General features: G+C 33.3%; 1 protein-coding gene across 50 annotated transcripts in view; it reads right to left on the bottom strand.

The window, feature by feature from the left end:
* The window catches only part of LOC120888398 (phospholipid-transporting ATPase IB-like), a 151,352-nt gene that overhangs the window by 27,521 nt on the left and 108,522 nt on the right, over positions 1–15,309 (bottom strand). For all 50 annotated transcript variants that reach the window (XM_078015594.1, XM_078015602.1, XM_078015632.1 and 47 more), the window contains 2 exons: positions 12,826–12,895; positions 1,575–1,702 (listed from right to left, as the gene is read on the bottom strand). In XM_078015594.1, coding sequence (XP_077871720.1) covers positions 1,575–1,702; positions 12,826–12,895 — 198 coding nt within the window. The remainder of the gene's footprint in view (positions 1–1,574; positions 1,703–12,825; positions 12,896–15,309) is intronic.

The following is a 15,309-nucleotide window of genomic DNA, read 5'->3' as shown; positions in this document are numbered from 1 at the left end:
TTGATAAGCTGGGAATGGAACCACTATTTGACCCAGCTGTTCCTCTTCTTGCACTATGCCAAAGGGACCTAAAAACAGCATACTACAGGGACACAGCCACATCAATGTTTATAGCAGCACAATTCACAATAGCTAAACTGTGGAACCAACCTAGATGTCCTTCAGTGGATGAATGGATAAAAAAAAAAAAAATGTGGCATGTATACACAATGGAATATTACTCTGCACTAAAAATGAATAAGACCATGGCATTTGCAGGGAAATGAGTGGCATTAGAGAAGATTATGCTAAGTGAAGTTAGCCAATCCCTAAAAAATGCTGAATGTTTTCTCTGATATAATGGGGGGGGCGACTCAAAGTGGGGTAGGGAGGGAAAGCATGGGTGAAAATTACCTCTAGATAGGGAATAGGGGTGGGAAGGAAAGGGAGGGAGAAGGGGATAGTGGAAAGAGACCATCATCTTTATACAAAATTCATGTATGAAGATGTGAATTTGATGTCAACATATCATATATACAAACAGAGATTTGATAAATTGCGGTATAAAGGTGTATTAAGAATTGTAATGCAAAAAAAAAATGAATGTAATGTACTCCACTATTGTCATGTAAGAAATAATAAAAAAAATCACAGCTTTAAAAAAAATTGTCCGAGAACGTTTTGTAGACCAATGCCTGTGTATCAATTTAGTAACCTATAGAAGGGATTGCATGGGGTAATTCAGAGCACAGAAAACAGGTTCATCCTGCTATATTTACTTGTCCTCCTTACCTCCAGCACTAGATTGACCCACCATATAAAATATGTTCCTAAAAAGTCTACAAAGTGCATAGGACTGGAGCAACTGTAAAGAAGACCTCTCTGTTATGATCAAACCAAGTCCATTTGGCTTATCCTTGGTCACTTTCAAAACCATGTTCTTCTCACTGATTTACTCCATGTGATAATGCTCAGTGCTTATAGTCAAAGGTAACTTGGAGTTGATTTCTTTATCCATAGCATTTATTGGTTGCTATTGTTTAAATATGAATAATGTTCCCCAAATGACCACGTGTTAAAGCCTTGATCCTCAGGGTGGTGCTATTGGGAGATGTTGGAACCTATAGAAAGTGGGGGTTGGTGGAAAGTCTTTAAGTCACTGGAGGTTTATGGAAGCAATAGTGGAAACTTAACTCTTCCTAACTTTGTTCTCTGTTTCCTGGCTCATGACATAAGCAATTTTCTCTGCCATTCACTCCCTCCATGATATGCCACCCTTGCCAGAGACCAAAAGTCTACCCAATCTTGGGCTAGAACTATGAGCCATAATAAACTTTTTCATTTTTACAAGTTAATTGTTTCAGGTATTTTATTACAGTAACATGAAGTTGACTAACACAGGTATCCTGATTAAGAAAATGCTGAATCGTTTCCTTATTTTCAATGTTTTCACAGGAGCTTCAGGGTATTTCAAAGTCAAGGAAAATGTAAATAATTATAATGCTTTCAAATGTTATTAGTGGACAGAACAGAAACTGCAACTAACTGTGCTCCAGAAGAGGGAAAAAATATACTTGAGAAGAGAAAAATGATACCTTTTACCCCTTAAATACAAGGTTCCAACAAAGTTATTAAACTGACGATCAGGTTCTTCACATTCAATTTTTCCATCTAGGTTTACCAATTGTCCTTCCTTTATTATTCCAGCAACTTCTAATGATGCCTATTTTTAAAAAACAGAATGAGAAAAATAAAAATAAAAGTTTGATATACTGGCAAAGCTTCAAGTCTCCAATAGTTAGTAAAAGATGATGATGAAAGTCAAGTAACTAAGAATGTTAAAATACCCAACCAAATTTTAATATAGACTTTTCTAAAAGACTTTTGACAAAGTGAAATTTTACAAATAATTTTAATAAAATTGAAATAGGTGGAAAGTCAAATTTTATTCTCTACTGAAAACTTCACTTTTTAAACTTCAACCATCATAATCTAACACCGTATAACGTTTGATACATTTATGTATGTAGCTGATGATGCTTGTTATGGTTTAAATATGAGTTGTCTCCCCAAACACAAGAATTTTCAGAGGTGAAATGATCAGATTATGAGAGTTATAACCTAATCAGTGAATTAATCCACTGATGTTAATTAACAGGGCAATAATAATAGGTAGGGTGTGGCTAAGGAAGTAGGTCACTGGGAGTGTGTGCCTTGGGGTTTATGTTTTGTCCTTTGTGAGAAGACTTCTTTATGCTTCCTGTTTGCCTGTCCTGAGCTGTTTTTTCTCTGCCCCACCCTTCCTCCATGATGTTTTGCCTTACCTTGGGCCTGAAACTATGGTGTTGGTTGACCATAAACTGAAACTCTTGAAACCTTGAGCCAATATAAACTATTCCTCTTCTAAATGGTTCTTTGTTAGGTCTTTTGATAACAAAAAGCTAACTAAAACAATGCTAAATTATGGATCAGATTTTGAGTAACAAGAATCTAGAACAGAGGTTCAAAACTTTTGTATGCATCAGATTCATCCTATGACATCTGGTGAAAATAAAGTTTGCTGAATTCATCCCCAGAGTATTTTTATTTAGTGGGTCCAAGGTTGAGTGGCACAATTTGAATTTCTAACAGATCCTAGAGGATGATGATACTTCTGGTCCCAAGTTAGGACTTGGAGCATCATTGAACTTTATCCCAAAAAGATCTCAACCTTCCATAGAGAAAAGAATAAAATCAACATCAAGAGATAGAATCAAATTGTCATCCATCTTGTCAACAGAATTGAAAGATACAAGAAGACAGCTGATAAATTTAACTATTTAAAATGAAAGACTTTTAATTCTAAAATGTTATAATTTTCCAAATGTCAAACAAATGTAAAATGTAATACAAATATTTTGAGGCATATACACATGATATAAACCCACATGAATTTCTGTTCATCAAGAGACACCTTAAAGAATGTTTCAGAACAAGTTAACAACTGGAAGAAGACATATGTAATATGTATAATTGACAAAGAATAAATATGAAAAATAAAGAAATTCTATAAATATCCCAATAGAAAAAGGAACAAAAACATTAACAAACAGTTCCCAGAAGAGAAAAACATGTACTTCCTGAAAATTCAAAAATGGATTCTCAAGCATACAATTAATGGATTATATAAGAAAGGATATCATCCCATTGATAGATGCTAAAAAATTAGTAAAAACTTTAACATGGATTGTAGAAAAAGTTTCTTAGTAAACTTCGAGTGAAGGCATCTTCCCCATGATGGTAGAGGATATCTACCAAAGCATGAAAGCAACTATCATGCATGACTATGAAATGATAGAATTTTATTAGTCAGAAGAAATAAGAAGTCACCAGTATTAACATGAAATTTATTTTTAATTGTCTGGACTTTTAGGCAATGAAATGAAATGGGGAGGAAAGTGATGAGGAATTTTTATTGGAAAGGAAATGTCAAAAATGACTCCACATTTTTTTTTTAAAAAAAGGAAGTAGTAATAGAATTTACAAGGTGGTAAATTTTATGTTAAATTTCTAGAAAGCATTAAAACCTCAAACTCTATTCTAATACTCTCCTTTCTACTGTGTAAATATGTAAAACTGATGAAAAAAATGATCACCCTACTTTTAGAAAAATAATTGACTATTAGAAAAGCCTACACATTATATTTTAAGATCATAAAAATATGAGAGTTTAATAAGTTGATGGTAAGATCAATATGCAAAAATAAGTATCAATGTGTCACCATTAGTTTAACCGTTCACATATAAGTGAACATGTGGCTATTGCAGATAAAACTGCTATAAATATTTGTACATAGCTTTTTTTGTGGATGTGAGCTTTCATTTCCCTGGGATAAATCCCTAGGAGTACAATTGCTGAGTCATATGCTAGGTACATTTCTAACTCCATATCAAACTTAGAAATTGTTTCTCAAAGTAGCTGTACCATTATATATTCCCCACCAGCAATGAATGAATGGTATAGTTTTATGCATCCTCACCAGTGTTTAACGTCACAACAATTTTTTTTATTTTGGTTGTTCTGATGGGTATTTCACTGTTTCACTGTTGTTTTAATTGTATTTTCTTAAAGACTAGCTAATGTTATAGAAAATATTTTCATGGACTTATTTGCCATTTGTATATCCTGTTTAGTTAAATGTCTCCTCATGTCTTTCACCTAGTTTCTATATGCTTTGATTTTTGTTCAATTGAGATTATTTACATATTATAGATAACAATAATTTGTCAGATATGTGGTTTGCAAATATTTTTTCCAAGTCCGTAGCTTGTTTTTGTTTTAAAGAAAAAGTGTATATGTATGTATTCTCTTGATTTCTCTTAACATATATATAGTCTTTTTATTAGAGCATTATAGTTACACATAGTATTGGGGTTCATTTTGACAAAATCATATATACATGGAGTTTGATTTACTCCATTTCAGGACTGATTCCCTTCCCCTATTCCTCCCCTCATCACTTTCCCTATTCTCCTTCCTCTCTACTCTATGGATCTGCCTTTTACTTACTTACTTATTTATTTATTTATTTATTTATTATTGGTGCTTTCTACATTCTTTGTGGATAAGTAAAACTCATTGTGTATATATACCCATTTTCTTTATTCATCCATATATTAATAGGCATCTGGGCTGTTTTCATAACTTGGCTGTTGTGATTGTGCTGCTGTAAACACTGAAGTGACTTGTCACTATTATCTGCTGATTTCAGTTCTTTTGGATAAAAGCCAAGGAGTGGGATAGCTGCGTCATATGATAGTTCCATTCTTAGTCTTTTAAGGAATCACCATACAACTTTCCAGAGTGGTTGTACTAATTTTTGCAGCCTCACCAAGAGTGTATGAGTGTATCTTTCCTCTCTCATCCTCTCTAGTACTTATTTTTATTTGTATTCTTGATAATTGCCATTCTGAATAAAGTGGGATGAAATCTTTGTGTAGTTTTAATTTTCATTTCTCTTTGCTAAAAATGTCCAATTTTTTGTATATTTGTTGGACATTTGAATTTCTTCTTTTGAGGAATGTAATTTTAGTTCTTTTGCCTACTTATTAATTGGACTGTTTGTTTTGTTTTCGGGGTATTAAGTTTTTTGAATTATTTATATAGTCTGCATATTAATACCTTGTCAGAGGAGAAGCTGGCAGAGATTTTCTTCCATTCTGTAAGCTCTCCCTTCATGCTCTTAATTTTTTCCTTTGCTGCACAGAAACTTTTAAACTTGATGCCATCTCACTTATCTATCTTGATTTTATTTCTTGAATTTAGGTCAGTGCCTGAACCTATATGATGGAGTGTTGGCCCTATATTTTCTTCTAGCATTTGCAAACTTTCCTATCTAATTCCTAAGTCTTTGATTCACTTTGATTGGACTTTTGTGTAGGTTGATAGGTCATTCCTATATATATATATATATATATATATATATATATATATATGGATATCCAGTTTTTCCAGCACCAAACACATAGATTCTTATCTCTTAACACATATATATTTAATTTCTCTTAACACATATCATTCTCTTAATTTCTTTAAAATATACATGCTTGGATTTTTAAACAATTTTTAAAAATTCATTATGGTATTATAGTTATAAAAACAATAGAGTTCATATCTGATATATTTATAAATGCATATGGCATCGTTTGCTCTGTCAATCCCCAGTAAACCTTCTTTCTCTCCCCCCCGCTTCATTTCCCCTGATCTCCTTCTACTTTATTACAAATTTTTTTCCTTCTATTTATTTTTAAAATTGGTGCATTGTAATTTTATAAAAAATTGGAATGCACTGGGATATATTCATACAAGCACATAGGATAATTTGGTCAGCTTCATTCCCCAGTCCTTCCTGTTTTCCTTCCCTTCTGTCCTTTGCCTTGGTCTTCACTCCTACTCTACTGATCTTCTTTCTATTTTCATGAAAACTCCTTTTATTCCTTTTTCCTCTCTAGCTTCCACATCTAAGAGAAAACATTCAACCCTTGACTTTCTGGGACTGATATTTCACTTAGCATAATATTTTCCACTTCGCATAATATTTTCCACTTCTATCTATTTACCAGCAAATGCCACAATTTCATTTTTCTTTTTTAATGAGTAAAACTCTATTGTGTATATTACTACATTTTCTTTATCCATTCATCTATCAATGGGCATCTGGGCTGGTTTCATAACTTCATTATTGTGGATTATGCTGCCATAAATGTAGAAGTGATTGTATCACTATAGTATGCTGATTTTAATTCTTTCAGATAAATACTAAAGAGTGAGATAGCTAGGTCATATGGCTTTTTGTTTTGTTTTGTTTTGTTTTAGGAATCTGCTTTCCAAAGTGGTTGTACTAATTTGCAGATCCACCAACAATGTATAAGAGTATATTTTGCCCCCCACATTTCACCAGCAATTATCATCTTTCATATTTTTGATGATTGCTATTCTAACTGGGGTAAAATGAAATCTTAGTATAGTTTTGATTTGCATTCTCCTGATGGCTAAGGAAACTGAATTTGCCTAGGCATCTGTGAATTACTTGAGGGTCTTCACTTCTTATGGAGCCATGGAGATTTGGGTTCTTCCTTGGGAACTATCCGGGCTTCTCACCCGTGTGCAATGGATTGTTGCCCAAGGCACATGACCTCTATCTCCATTCTACTAGGAAGACCAATCTCATAGCTCCAGAGTTGGGCATAACTAGATTCCCACCTCTCACCCTGTTCAAAAATCAATTCAAAGTGGATCCAAGACCTAGGAATTAGACCAGAAACAGTGAAATTCCTAGAAGAAAACACATAGTCAACACTCCCCATACTGGCACAGGAAACAACTTCTTATTTATTTTATTTTTTATTTGTTCTTTCTAGATATTCACGAGAGTACATATTCAAAGCCCACCTCCTACCTTATTTGGCAAAGAACACTTCATGGAAAACCTTTGATGTTCCCCAGATATAAATAAAGCAAACGCAAGCTCCATTTTGCTCTTTTTAGTGTGCAAGAGCAATCTGTAAGATCAGCTGGCCCGTCCTGCTTTTAAAATTACTTTCTGTGTCCATTGGTTTTTTTCCACTGCCCTACCTTTCTTAGCTTTTATTCCGCAGGCAGCCCATTCCACCAAGAGGAACTCCATTCCCATCACCTATGCAGGATGTGGGCAGGAAATGTTGGTCATTTGTGTTTCTTCTTTTGAAAAAATACCTCTTTAAAATTTTTTGCTCATTTATTGGTGGTGTGGTGGCTTTGTTTTGTTTTGTTTTTTGGAGCTAAGTTTTTTAAGTATCCATCCCCATTCCATAGGATTGAAGTTCTATTTATTTATTTATTTATTTTGTTATTTTGAGACAGATTCTCACTAAGTTCTTAAGAGTCCTGCTAATTTACTGAAGCTGGCCTTGAACTTGTGATTTTTCCTGCTTCAGTCTCCTGAGTCACTGGGATTACAGCATGTGCCATTATGTCCAACTTCGAGATATAAATAAATAGACAGATATAGATCTACTTATATCTATATATATCCCAGTTATTAGTCCCCTGTCAAAGGAGTAGCTGGCAAAGATTGTGGTCCCATTCTGTAGGATCTCTCTTCACACTTCTGTTTTCTTGACTATTCAGGAGCTTTTTAACTTCATGCCATCCCACTTATTGATTTTTTGTTTGTTTCTTGATTTTAGGCATTTTATTAAAGAAGTCAGCCCCTTACAACCACAGAATGAGAAGTTATACTCCATATATGTATAGTTTGTCAAAATACACTCTACTCTCGTGAATATCTAAAAAGAACAAATAAAAAATAAAATAAATAAGAAGTTGGTTCCTGTGCCAGTGTTTTCTTCTAGGAATTTCACTGTTTCTGGCCTAATTCCTAGGTCTTGGATCCACTTTGAATTGATTTTTGAACAGGGTGAGAGGTGAGAATCTAGTTTCATTCTCCTACATGTGGATATCCATCCAGTTTTCCTGGCACCATTTCTTAGAAAGATTATCTTTTTTCTAACATATGCTTTCAGCACCTTTGTCAAGTATTAGATGACAGTTTCTAAGTGGATTTGTCTCTGTGTCTTCTATTCTATTCCATTGGACTTCATGTCTGTTTTGATACCAATACCATGCTGTTTTGGTTACCATGGCTCTTAGTATAATGTGAGATCAGGTATTCTGATGCCTTCAGTCTCACTTTTGTTACACAGGATTGTTTTGATTATTCTGGGTCTTTTATTTTTTACATATAAATTTTAGATTTTTTTCTAGTTCTGCGAAGAATATCATTGGTATTTTGATGGAGACTGCATTAAATCTGTGGATTGCTTTTGTTAATACCTATTCATGAACGTGTGAACACGACAGATCTTTCCATCTTCTAAGATCTATTTTTCTTCAGTGTTCTATAGTTTTCATTGTAGAGGACTTTTACCTCGGTTAGACTTATTCCTAAACTTTTTTGCTTTTCTTTCTTTTTTTTAGGTTATTGTGAATGAGATAGTTTGGAAGATTTATTATTGGAATAGAAGAAAGCTATTAAATTTTGTATATTGATCTTGTATTGTGCTACTTTGTTGACTTGTTTCTCAGATCTTGAAGTCCTTTTTTTTTAGTCCTTATGTTATAGAATCATGTCATTAACAAAAAGAAATAGTTTGACTTCTTTTTTTCTGTTTGTGTCTTTTTAATTTCCTTCTCTTCTCTAGCTAGAATTTCAAGAACTACATTGAATAGAAGTACTGAGAGTGGACATCCTTTTTTTATTCCTGATTTTAAAGGAAATAATTTCAGTATGATGTTGACTTTGGGTTTGTCATGTATAGCCTTTATGACGTTGAGATACATTCCTTCCCTCCCTAGTTTCTTCAGTGGTTTTTTTAATAACATGAATGGGTCTTGAATGTTACCAAAGATCTTCTACATCTATTGAGATGATCACGTGATTTTTTTGTCCTTGATTATATTTATGCAATGAATTACATTTATTGATTTAGGTATTTATTGAAATGAGATCTTTATATTTCAAGCATTTGTAGATTTTCCTGTTATTGTTCTGTTACTGATTTTTAATTTTACTCATTGTGTTTGGAAAACGCAGTCTGTATGATTTTAATTATTTTTGTCTTATGATATTTATGACTCAAATATTGTCTATTTTGGTGTTTCTTGGCCACCTGAAAATAATCTATATCCTTCTGTTGTTGGGTATATTTCTATAACACTCTGTTAGTGACTGTTTCATAATTATCAGTAGATCTTTTTACTTTGTGGTGTTGAATTCTTGTATATAATCAAGGATTCTTTTTTCTGTCAGTTGATGAGAAAGAGAGTTATTGAAATCTACAATTGTGGACTTATATAATTATCTTAATTCTTGTTAATGTTTACCCTCACACATTTTGCAACTTTATATTTTTAAAAAATTTTTTAGTTGTAATTGGACACAAACCTTTATTTTATTTATTTATTTTTATGTGCCTCATATATGCTAGGCGAGTGCTCTATTGCTGAGCCACAACCCCAGCCCACAACTTTGTATTTTCTTTGAGAGAGAGAGAGAGAGAGAGAGAGAGAGAGAGAGAGAGAGAGAGTTTTATTAATATTTATTTTTTTAGTTTTCAGTGGACAAAACATCTCTGTTTGTATGTGGTGCTGAGGATCGAACCCGGGCCGCACACCTGCCAGGCAAGTGTGCAACCGCTTGAGCCACATCCCTAGCCCCACAACTTTGTATTTTTGATGTATAAAAACTAGAATCCTATGTATTCTTTGTGGGGTGATCCATTTATCGTTATATAATGAGCTTCTCTGGTAATTTTCTTTTATCAGAAAAACTACCTTATCTGATATGAATATAGTCATTCCTGACTTCTATCAAATTTTGCTTTATATATTTTTTCCATTATTTTGCTCTTAAACTACCTATTCCATTATATTTAAAGTGATTTCTCATAGACAACATACCATTCATTGTCCACTATGCCAGCCTGTGTCTTTTAATTAGATTAATTAGTTGATTAATTGGTTAATTAGATGATTTACATTTAATATACTTATTGATTTGTTTCCTCCATTTTTTACTTTTCTGTTTTTCTTTACTTCCTATGTGTTACTTGAATGTTTTTAGAATTCCATTTTGATTTTTAAATAGCATTTTTAGTGTATCTTTTCATACAACTCTTTTAGTGATTTTTTAAATATTACATAATTTACATATAACTTCTCAAAGTCTATTTGTATCATAATTTTACAAGTATGAATAAAACAGAAGTTTTGCTTCCTTTTACAACCTTTTACTTTATTCCAGTATGGTACATGTCATAAATATATTTAGAACATCAGTTTTATAATTTTTCATTCATTTATCAAACAATTTAGAAAAGTCAAGAAAAATAAAGCCTATTACATTTAACCTTATTTTTACTTGCCATTTTCTTCCTTATTCCATATTTATGTTACTTTTTAAATTGTTTACCTTCCTTTAAATTGTTTTTAAATTGAAACCTTTCTTCAACCATTATTTTTAAAGAGATCTTAGTTTCTCTTCATTTGAAAAGGTTTTAGCTTCCCTCCAGTCTCTCCTCCATTCTTTAAAGATACTTCTGCTGGCTATAATTCTGGGATGACATTTCTCTTTAAGCCTTGAAAAATGTGTGCCACTGTCTTCCAGTCTCGATGGTTTTCTAGTGAGAAACCTGCTGTTAATCAAGCTGTCTTTCCTGTAGAGGTAAAGTATCATTTTTTCTTCACTACTTTCAAGATTTTTCTTTGTTTTCAGAAGTTTGACTATAATGTGTTTTGATATAGATTCATTTGGGCCTTTTTTGGTTCAATAAGCTTATTTAATCTGTAGTTTGTATCTTTGGGCAAAATTTTTGGCAAAATTTTCTGCCCATTATTTTTTTCCTCCTCCTTCCAAGGCTCTGGTGACATAAGAGTTAGCTATTTAATTAAATTCCCAGAAGTCCCTGAAGCCATGCTTACTTTATACAGTGTATTTTTTCTCTGATGTTCAAATTAGGTAATTTCTATTGTTTTATCTTTCAGTTTACTGATTCTTTCTTCTATTCCTTCCATTCTGCTGTTAAGCCCATCTCTTACGGTTTGTTTTTAATTTTAGTTATTGTATTTCTAATTTCTAAGATTTCCATTTGGTTCTTTAAACCTTCTATTTCTTTGCTGAGAATTTGTTTCTTAGCTGGAGAGTTTTTATGTTTTTATTTGTTTCAAGCATGTTTGTAATCACTCATTAAAACTTTTTTTGATGGATGATTTAAACTCTCTATAAGATAATTTTAATACATCCACTGTCTTGATATTGGCATCTTTTTTTCCTATTCAGTTTCAGAACTTTCTCGTTTGAGGTATAATGGTGATTTTTAAAAATAATAACCTGGAAATTTAGGATATGATATAATAGAACTCTGGAACTTACTTAAACCTGTTTTGGTTATCTTTGCCTGACACTACTCCAGCACATGAAACAGGTACAGCCTCAATATTGCAAAGTGGAAGAGAAAGTACTGGCCTCTGTTGATAGGGCCTTTCCATTATAGCCAGTCAAGGCTCATCCATGCCTTCTCTGTCACCTCCCTGACTTGAAGGGGTTGGAGTGCCTTGTTACTGCTGTCCACTTGGTCTCTCTCTCCACTTCCACAAAAATCAGGAAGGCCCCCATTACCACAAAGGGGAATGAAAGTCATGGCTTCCTACTTAGCTTCTTTGACACCACTCTCATGGGAGAATTGGGCTGCTTCACTACAGTCCAGATATCAAGATTCTATCTTGGTAGGCTATCCCTTTCCTGGTCTTTTGACTAGAAATAGCAGGCTTTTGCTAAGGATTTGTTTGTTTGTTTGTTTGTTGTCTGGGTTCATTGTTCTTCTTCTTTACAAGCCTGAGATATATAAAGTAAAAGAAAAACTCAAGAACCCCATCACCATGTTGTTCTCTGTCGCCACCTTCCCCCAGCCTTTCAGAGTCGTTCTAGGTTTGTTTTCAATATAAAGCCCAATATTATTATTTGTACTTAACAGGAAAAGTATGTCTACTCCACCTTCCCAGAAACAAAAGCTCATAATTGAAACTTTTAAAATCTAGAAAGTATCACTAAACTATTATCAATGATTACCATTGGAAATAAAAGTGAAATTTAAACAGGGAAGAGGATTGAATAGACTACATACATTTCTGTATTGTTTTTATTATTTTTACAAAAATGATGTATTATTTTAATTTCTATTTTTCCCATTTTTAATTAAATTTTCCCAAAAAATTAGCACACAAACATGTGAATAGACAAATGTAAGACCAACAGCTTCCTTACTAAACAAATAGACCAGAGAAGGAGTTGGCTTAAAATTTAATGTCTTTTTCCCATGACTAACAAATTAATTGTAAAACCATCTCCTTACATTCATAATCATGTTTCTATGAAGATGCTTTTTAAAAGAGTGGTATGCAAGAATATAAGCTCTTAAAACCTACTTTAATCTACTTACCATAGTTAGCCACACATTAGTTTTATCACCAAAGTACTAATAGAAATAGTTCAAAGCAATATGCATATGAATTTCATAGCACATACTTTTTTCCTAAAACAATACACATCCATGTAGATTCCTGATAACAATAGTATGACTAATACTAATATACTATAGTTAGTAATAATGCTAATAATAATGAAAAATCCTTTGGATAACCTGATGTGGATAAATTACATCCACTCAATAGTGATGAGAGTGTTTTCTTTGTGGAAAAGACAACGTCTACTGGCAAAACTTGACATTGTGGGCTCAGATATAAAATTAGTTAAGAAAAAGTGTCTTTACCTGCCATATCTTTAGATTTGTTTCTCCATCCAAATTAGCTGTTGAAACATAACACATTGACTGAGGTTCACTAAGAAAAGTAAAACAAATGTTACTGAATTAATGTCTCTTCATTAAATTGTTTTCCTAGTAATTGAAAGTTATGAAATTTTACCCACTGAAAGAACTACCAGTAGCTATTTCCAGAAAATATTAGCAGACTGCTCCCACCAGCCTGCAATTCATCTTGTAGAATGGCTCAATATAAAAGATCTTATCCTTACAGTCTTGCATGACTGCTCTTTAATCTTAAAAAGAGAAATTGATGAGGATGAACAAATGTTCTATAGTTCAGAACAGTCATATCTGAGGTCAAATCTAAAATTCTGTCATTTTCTAAAATGAGTCCATTACAATTCCCAAAGACTCAAGCTTGATGACCTTTAGAATGAAGTTACATTTTCCAGTCAGATATGTACAGATTTTTAACAGACATTTGCCTTGCCATATTTTATCCCATGTCACATGCCAACTCACTTTTGAAAACTAATAATTTTGAAGGAAAAGCCACAAAGAATAACAAAAATGTTCCACTTAAGTTAATATTAAGTCTTAGAATCTGAATATATCATCTATTGTTGTATCTCATTCAAATATCAGGTTTAAAATAAACTGTGCTGATTTAACTAGCCAAGACATTACAGTAGCTTCTCCCTTATCTGTGGTTTGCTCTCTGTGGTTTCAGTTTCCTGGAATCCCAAGATATGAAATGAAAAATTTCAGAAATAAACAATTCAAAAAGTAAACTGTCACTGTTCTGAGAAGCATGATAAAACCACTGCCCCACCTTCTCCATCCTGCTCAGTCTTGTGTGGGATGTGAATCAGCCCTTGGTCCAGCACATCCACACTGTATACACTAGTCAACCATTAGTAGCTATTTGGCTTATGAGATCAACTGTCACAGTATTGCTGTGTCTGTGGTCAATTAATCCTTACAAAACCTAATGCTATATCACAACGCCTACATCACTCACCTAACTTCATCTCATCATGCAGGCACTGCATCTTACCACATCATCATGAGAGGTGATGTACAAGATCTTATGGAAGAGAGACCACATTCACATAATTTTTATTATGGTTTATTTTTATTATTGCCCTATTTTATTATTAGTTATATTTGTTAATATTCTGCTGGGCCTAACTTATAGAATTAAATTTTGCCTTAGGTAGATATGTTAGAAAAATAACAGTACAAATAGGGTTCAGTACTATCTGAAGTTTCAGGCACCCATTGCATGTCTTGGAATGTAACCTCTGGATATGAATAAGGGTGACTGATGACCCCCAAAATAATTACTAATACAGTCTAACATTAAAAATGTAGCTTCCTTAAGGATACCAGAGATATGACAGAGTAAAAACCTCTAAAGTCCCTGTCCTCTGCACAAACAGTTTAAAAACTGGCAAAAATTTTTCAGAATTAACCTTTTCAGAACTCTGAAAAGCAGCCAAAGGCTTAAAGCAAGACAGAAATATTTTATACAAGAAAGATTGCTAAATCTTGGCTAAAAAATAAATAAGTAAAAAGGAGCTTTGTGATGTTTTGACTTGCCCTAGTCCCATCACCTGATTTCTAGCTCAATGGTACCTTGAAGAATAATAACTCACATTCCTGGTACTGACAGAGTAAAACAGACTGGAGCTCTTTCAGAGTCTCATTTCCAAAAAGCCATTATTTGTTCAGTCTGATGGCTGTCAGAAAGACCCACCAGAAAGGCTTGAGTTAACTTGACCTCACTAGAGCTCACCAGTGTTAAAATCCTCTTCCTAGTTAAAAAATCACCTGTCAGAATCTCCTCATGGAGGAGTCCCTGGATTCTGTTTCTTACTCTCTTACTCCCTAGGCTCCACAAAATTGTAGTTCAGGGTATTTAGGGTCTGGCAGAATCCTTAAGGGAAAAGCCGATATTGACACAGGATTGCTCTTGAGGGGTTTTAGTATTTCAGTTCTTTCTGGGTCTCTATTTTTCTTGCTTTTCTGCCACCTCAAATAACATTTAGGCAATTGTGTGTCTTTGTTGTTTTAATAGGATCAGAAGAATCATTTAGGAAATGTGACATACAAAAGTACCAGGGAGGGAGGAAAAATTTGAGGAGTAATGATTTTGGTCTTGCCTTTCCCTGCTCCCCCCAAAAGATTGATTCATTATTAATCAGTACTTTATCCAGAGCAAAGAAGCAAAGGAAATCACACCAAAAAAAAAAAAAAAAAAGAAAAGAAAAACTGACATAGATGAAATAAAAAAACAAACCCTCTTGTGGCCTCCTGGATCAACCCCATTCTCCGACACAAATCCAAGTGGGAAACAGACATCAGTAACAGTTAAATTACTTTCTCAACTGTGTTAATGCATTGTTTGCAAAAGAACAAAGTGCAACTGACAGAAAGAAGAGCTTGTGTAGGAATTAACTGGTTTTCTAGAAGTTTAGAGAATGGATC

Source organism: Ictidomys tridecemlineatus, chromosome 6 (genome assembly GCF_052094955.1).
Source record: "Ictidomys tridecemlineatus isolate mIctTri1 chromosome 6, mIctTri1.hap1, whole genome shotgun sequence".
In the NCBI taxonomy this organism is placed as follows: domain Eukaryota; kingdom Metazoa; phylum Chordata; class Mammalia; order Rodentia; family Sciuridae; genus Ictidomys; species Ictidomys tridecemlineatus.
Note: the sequence above shows the minus strand (reverse complement) of the source record. Positions and strands in the feature narration are given on the sequence as shown.